This window comes from Engraulis encrasicolus, chromosome 14 (genome assembly GCF_034702125.1).
Source record: "Engraulis encrasicolus isolate BLACKSEA-1 chromosome 14, IST_EnEncr_1.0, whole genome shotgun sequence".
NCBI classification, from domain to species: Eukaryota; Metazoa; Chordata; class Actinopteri; order Clupeiformes; family Engraulidae; genus Engraulis; species Engraulis encrasicolus.
The window spans coordinates 45,949,605-45,957,104 of record NC_085870.1 but is presented as its reverse complement, the minus strand read 5'-3'; the positions used below and the strand labels follow the sequence as shown (position 1 = coordinate 45,957,104).

The 7,500-nt window shown below is 49.3% G+C and overlaps 1 protein-coding gene across 1 annotated transcript in view; it reads right to left on the bottom strand.

Annotated features, from left to right (window-relative positions):
* celsr2 (cadherin, EGF LAG seven-pass G-type receptor 2) overlaps nt 1-7,500 on the bottom strand; it is a 137,342-nt gene that overhangs the window by 86,738 nt on the left and 43,104 nt on the right. Inside the window, exons 2-3 of the mRNA XM_063215926.1 lie at nt 1,505-1,831; nt 1,043-1,426 (exon numbers count right to left, since the gene is read on the bottom strand). Coding sequence (XP_063071996.1) covers nt 1,043-1,426; nt 1,505-1,831 — 711 coding nt within the window. The remainder of the gene's footprint in view (nt 1-1,042; nt 1,427-1,504; nt 1,832-7,500) is intronic.

The following is a 7,500-nucleotide window of genomic DNA, read 5'->3' as shown; positions in this document are numbered from 1 at the left end:
AAAAGGGGACACTGTATGGCGTTGCTTTAAGATCACAGGGGAAAAGAAAACAATCACAGTTCCCATAGACAACTTGACCTGCTACTGGATTGTCGAATCACAGGTAGGTTGAGTTTCCAGCGGGCCTTAAGGCGCTTTCTACAGCGTACACGAGTAACCGATCTGATTCAGCTGTGATCATGACTCACCGCCTTGCAAAAGAATTAGTGGTGAACAAGAAGACACACTCTTGCGTGCAGGCACACACTCACACACACACACACACACACACACACACACACACACACACACACACACACACACACACACACACACACACACACACACACACACACACACACACACACACACACACACACACACACACGCAAACACACACTCACACACACACACTCACAAGCAAGCACACACACAAACACACAACACACACACACACACACACACACAACACACACACACACACACACACACACAACACACACACACACACACACACACACACACACACACACACACACACACACACACACACACACACACACACACACACACACACACACACACACACACACACACACAGCTACTTATTCAGACTCTCTCAAGGCCACCTGCCGCATGTTAAGTCAAGAGTGGCTCCTATTTCTAGTCTGACAGTACATGACGCTTTTGGGCAGATAGCCTTTATATCGAGATGAGTCATAGCTGTGCTTCTAGGCAAAGCCGCACATTTAAACTGTTAGGATCCTTTACAAGAGCAAGTAGCCTTGGACAGTAAGAAAAACATATGAAATTCAGCGAAATAACACAATAAAAGAAAGACATAGACAGACAGATAGAGAGAGAGAGAGGGAGAGAGGGAGAGAGAGAGAGAGGGAGAGAGAGAGGCAAAAAGGAGAGAGAGAGAGAGAGAGAGAGAGAGAGAGAGAGAGAGAGAGAGAGAGAGAGAGAGAGAGAGAGAGGCAAAAAGGACAGACAGAGAGACAGAGAGAGCAAAGGGCAAAAAGAAGCACCAGAGGTACAGTCAAGTCCAGTCCACACATACCTGTGTAGTCGTCCAGGCACTCGCAGGTGTAGCCGCCCTCCCGGCTGCGGCATATCCCGTGCGGCCCGCAGGGCTTGGAGTAGCACAGGTCCACCTCGGTCTCGCAGTAGTCCCCCGTGAAGCCCGCCGGACAGCGGCAGCGCAGGCCCGCGATGGGCTGGATGGGCCGGAACAGGATGGTGTCGGAGGCCACGAAGGGCGCCAGGCTGTCGAACTTGAGCACGGACACGCACTTCATGTAGTTCTCGCAGGGCTCGCGCAGGCAGATGTTGTCGTCGAAGGGCAGCACCTCCTGCGAGGAGATGCGCGCCAGCAGGCTGCGGTTCAGGTACAGCCGCTCCTGCAGCTCCTCGGAGCCCAGGAACTCCATGCCGCCGTGGCCCCCTCGACCAGCCACGCTGCTCCCACCGCCGCCACCACCACCCAGGCTGCTGCCCCCACGTCTACCTCCAGACCCAGAACCACCTCCACCACCACCACGTCCTCCGGCTACTCCTCGTCCACCACCACTACCACTACCACTACCGTCGCCAGGTATGGCCACCGACAAGCTGACGTTGAGGATGCTGGCGCTGACGTCCGTGTCGTCCTGGATGTTGAAGACCACTACGTCCTCGCGCGAGGCGGAGAGCACACGGGCCACGCCGTCCAAGAACTGGGCCAGCAGCAGCGAGAGGAAGCGCTCCTGCGAGGTGTTGGCCAGCCGCAGGGTGATGCTGTTGGAGAGCATCTCGTCCGTGATGATGGTCACCTGTAGCAGGCATTGGGCCGACACCGAGTGGACACCGTCTGGAGAAGAGGAGAGATAAGATGGCGAGTTATTGATGAGGCATTACATTACATGACATGACATTATAATGCACTGAGCTGATGCTTCTATCCAAAGCGACTTCCAATTATTACTGGGTATTGTTTACAGTCCCTGGAGCAATGTGGGGTGTTGAGCACCTTACTCAAGGGCACTTCAGCCATGAATGAAGGTGTATGGACAGTTGGACACACAAGATTCAAACGCCCTAATCCAGACAAATGCCCTAACAAATACCAGAGCTTCCCCATAAACAAGAGGCCCATTCAAGCTGAAGATTCAATTGAGCACTGAGCATTGAGCACCTTCAGCATCTGAGACCATATTGTAAAAGAAAAGCCTCTTCAAGGCCAGTATTTTGAGTCATGTTGTAAACGTGAGCCGTTTGAATGCCATTGAGCACCGTCAGTGTTCAGTCACCAGGTGCAGAACGTCAGGAATTTCCAGGTGATGAGAGGTTGCAGATGTGACAGGGCCGACAAATAGCAAACGTGACGAAATGACAAATGACGAGAAACAGTGACCTTCTTTGTCACACTAATCCACTGATTTACGGGACCTCCGGATTTGACAAACACTTCTTTTTGAGAAATCTCAATCGATTTGAGAATATCGACCACAAGTATCGACAGCCAGATTTGTACCATTTTGTAAAACACAAAAAGGTGTGCTCAGAAAATCAGAGGAAATGAGGATATCTGCTTTGCTTCATCAAGCAGAGTAATTACCTCATCGAGGGTTTGGAAAGTCTAAAACACATTAAAGGGAAAAATAACGAGCACTCCCGTCCTACATTTTCCACCCACTAACAACTGATCCCCAATACACAGCACAGCACAAGATGAGCAAACTATGACTCTGGGGGGATGACAGCATGGGGGACGGGACAGTGTGAGAGTGTGTGTGTGTGTGTGTGTGTGTGTGTGTGTGTGTGTGTGTGTGTGTGTGTGTGTGTGTGTGTGTGTGTGTGTGTGTGTGTGTGTGTGTGTGTGTACTGTATGTATGTGTGTGTGTGCCTGTGTATACTGTATGTATGTGTGTGTGTGTGTGTGTGTGTATACTGTGTGTGTGTGTGTGTGTGTGTGTGTGTATACTGTATGTGTGTGTGACTGTGTGTGTGTCTGTGTGTGTGTGCGTGTGCGTGTGCGTGTGCGCGTGTGTGTGTGTGTATACTGTGTGTGTGTGTGTGTGTGTATACTGTGTGTGTGTGTGTGTGTGTGTGTGTGTGTGTGTGTGTGTGTGTGTCTGTGTAGTGTGTAGTGTGTAGTGTATGTGTGTGCGTGCCTGTGTATACTGTATGTGCCTGTGTGTGTATACTGTGTGTGTGTGTGTGTGTATACTGTGTGTATGAATGTGTGTATGAATGTGAGAAGTGAGTGTCGTTTATCATGTGAGGGGACAGTGCTGCACCTCAAGGGAGGTCAGCCTGTTTAGGGCCTGGACAAACCCCTCTTTTCACTCTTCACCAGCGGGAGCTCACATTCCACTGCAGAGTCTCCTAGCCGCACATGGCTGGAGGTGGCAGCGGCAGCGGCATCGCAGCGGTAAACGGATGACAGAGGAGAGAGTCAAAGAGAGAGAGAGAGACAGAGACAGAGACAGAGACAGAGTGAGACAGGCAGAGTGAGAGGTGCCAGTGGCATCACAGTGGCAGACGGATGACAGATGACAGAAGATGGAGAGAGAGAGAAAGAGAGAGACAGAGAGGTGGAAATAAAATAGAGAAGTAGAGAAACAGAGAAGAAGAGGGAGATAAAGGAAAAAGAGACAGAGAGAAACTGGGCTATTTGTAGCTGATTTTTTTTTTTAAGCGTTGGCCTGGAGCCTTCTGTTTTGGCCCGGAGGCAAAAAGGAGTGGCCCGCACAAAAACACAAGTATAATCGAATCAACCCCGCAGTGAAAACAAGCTTGAGCCCCACTCGGGCCCCCACAATCGTCAATGGGCCGCTTTGTGCTTTAGCCAGGCCTGGGCCGGGCCGGGCTGGGCCCCCCTGGAACCGGGCCAGGGAACAGAACCCCATCGGCTCCCCTGGACAAGAACCACCGCACTAACAAACAAACACTCACAACTGCCAGGACCGAGACCATGCCCACAGGATCCATGGGCGCTGGCTCTGGCTCAAGGAAGACGGAGAGGGGGTGAGCGAAAGCAAGAGGCATGTAGGAAGAAGAGAGAGGGAGGAGGAGAGGAAGGGAGGAAACAAGGGAGAGGGGGATGAGATGAGATAAGGAGAGATAAATGCATGTGCCAAGTACCATGGAGAGAGAAGGGAGGGGAAGAGGGTGCTGCAAAGTATAAAATAAGAAGAAAAAGGAGAGAATAAGCTTGTAATGCCAAAATGATACAGTCATGCAGAACACAGTGCAGTTGGACATTTCTGAAGAGCAAACGAGAACACTGGCACGGATTCCCCTCACACACGCACGCACACACGCACGCACGCACGCACACACACACACACACCCACAAAAGCTTAAGAGGGGCAAGTATAATTAGTTTGAGAGCCAAAGCAGTTGTTGAGCAGCTATAAGACGATGAGTACTAAAATCCTCCCCAGCGCGCGCGCACACGCACACACAGCTTGGGAACCATATTGAGGAAGCATCAGCATTATGAGCTCCACAGTGCACGCACGCACGCACGCACGCGCACACGCACACGCACGCGCACACGCACGCGCACACGCACGCGCACACGCACACGCACACGCACACGCACACACACACACACACACTACACAGCATGGGAACCGTATTGAGGAAGCATCAGCATTATGAGCTCCACTGTACTCCATAATCCAGTGGTGTTGTGCTGTATCATATCAGGGTTATGGAGACGATTGAAGGAATTCAATGTTTTAAAAAGGTTCGCGTCACGCAACTGAGATTTCCTGATGACCATTGTGTGCACTGTATCAACAGAACACGCAGACCCAAAAGATAGGCAGACAGACACAGAAGTGGCAGGGGCAAAATCACAAGGACTGAATGTCACCTGCCATGAGCCACAGACAGATGCTCACAAACACCAACACACACACAAACACACACACAAACAAACACACCCACACACCCACACACACACACACAGAGAGTGATTGACATTGTGATCATACTGTCCCCTGACACAGGTCAATGCCACATTCCAATGGACCACACTGACAGAGCAGTACTTCAAAAAAGGCAGAGCAGAGAAGAGCACAGCAGTGCGTAGCAGAGGAGTGCTGACTACAGTCAGGTGAGGTGAGGTGAGGTGAGGTGTGTGTGTGTGGGTGGGGGGGGTTGGCGCATCTCCCCCCCGTGATGATTTCACGCTCCCTGTGCATCATCGCACCCAGGGGCATCACGCTGGCAGGGGGCTATGGGGTTAAGTGATTGGAGGGGGGGTGGTAGATCTGAATAACCAGGCTTTCAAAAGACAGACTCCCCACCTTTAATTCCTTTAAAGCAACTGTTGGAACTGTATTTTATTCTATATGAAAGCAAACATGTTGCCGTGGCACAAATGTGCCCTTTCACATTCAAGAATTCCTGTTCAAGGCTGCAGAAGATTACTGGACTGTGCGAGGACTTTATCTGTACCAGAACAATGGAATGCCCAAACACAACAGAGTTGCATCTCCACATGGCAGGCCAAGGACTGTGTGTTCCTTGCCTGATTATCATAGACTTGCAATCGAGATTCGATCTGCAGCGCCGCCGAAGGTGTTGCGTCACTAGGAGGGCGCAGCCTGGCTAGTGTGTTCATGTTTGTGTGTGTGTGTGTGTGTGTGTGTGAATGAATTAATCTCTATCCGGGTACGCCCCCCTTTTCCCCTTAGCGGATAAGAGATAATTGTTATCAGGGAAAATCCTTCAATAAATATGACTTATGGCTATTACATCGTTTAGAACGAGTGGGGAAAATGGTAGCTGACGGTTCTCCCCATCCGCTCTCCAAGCCGGTTTGAAACTTAATTAAGGATTCTCTGTGTCTTTCATTTCAGGTGTTTCATATTTACAAATGTTAAGGGTTTGAACCTAACAGCAACACTAAGAGGTTTTCCTGTTTGGCTCAATAGAGTTCTTCAGTAACGCGGAAGCATGTAGTAGATTGTAGTCTTTCATGTTAGCATTTAAGGACTTCCTGGTTTGTATCGGCTTCCGGCCTCCATTGGGAATGAATAGGGGCCAGTTTCAAATAAGCTCCGAGTGCAAGCACGCGCTTAGCGAACCCCCGCAAACTGTCGAGGGTGTTAAAAATAGGCTGTAGGTATGACATGGTTGATCATTTTGTGTCAAACTTCGACATAAATACGATGTTGCGTCCATATGCTAAACCCGGAAGCTTTTGGCGACTACAGAAGCGGCGCCTGTATCTAACGTCATGTACGTGCGGAGGGTTGTACCCATGGCAACCAAAGGAAAGCATGTAGTTCGGAAGTTTTAATGATCAGAAAGGGGTTAGCAATATTGAATTATAATCGTCATGATTTAACATGTGAATACACCAACATGATGATACGATCCGTTCCACTAATGAGAAAGGGATGCGGGGACACGCTAATGTTCGTTGTTGCCGTGCAACTTATATTTTTGCCAAACCTGAATCTCTATGGCGTTTTGCAATGTAAAAAAATCGCCATGGAACCGGAAGTCCAAACGCCGCATACAAGTTGACGTCAACGCTGAAGAGCTCTATACTGGTTGGAAGGAGAATTGCCGCTCGAGAGAGCTACAGCGAGACAGGGCCATTCCTCAGGGCCATTTCTCCCTCTAATTTGTGCTGTCATTGCCAAGGAAGAGTCTCTTACCCTGTTACAGCTCAAAACAATGATTTGATATTTCTTTAACTGTCCACTAGTACTATAATCAATCCATCACTGTTTTCATATTCTTCCCCATTCAGTGGACCTTGACTTTTCATTACGATAATGTGATAATTGCGATAATTTCGATACGATAACGATTACGATTTCCTATTTGGCTACCCTTGTCAAACAGATTTCAATGGGTCTATTTTCCTGGTAAAATAAAGGTTAAATAACTAAAGCTACTGTAAATGTGGCATGGGCACACTGTATATGGCCTTTCAATTCCTGCTTTTCAGCAATAAACCCATAACGGTTTCCATAACCGAGGCAGCTCCAGCAGCCCTCCTCCACGAGCAGCAATGCAACACAACAGCCAACCCTCACAAACACATCAGGTCAACTCATCGTGACAAGGACAACACCTCTCCCACGCCCTCTCCACACTCTACTGTCTGGTTCTGGATGGGTGGGCTGCTGTAAAATGTTGCCTGTATGTGAGCAATTTCTCATTCTAGGTGTCTGCGTGAACATGAATTATTTACTTCTTTCACGCAGCGTGAGTACAGTCTGGAGTTATGTGGGTCAGTGTAGATAGCCTAGTGGAGCGAGACACGACAAGCAAACAAGCATTCAAATATGCGCAAATAAAAGCTAATGTGCCTAATGAATTGTGTTATGTATGTGTACGACAGTATTGCAGAAAAATACACACCAGCGCCTTGCTGTACCTACTGCTACCACTACTACTACAAACACACTTAAACACAGTGCGTCCACATGCACACATGCACGCACGCACACTCGCGGCATACAGTGAGCAGGCCATTCAGATGCAGAGGCACAGAGATCATTGTTT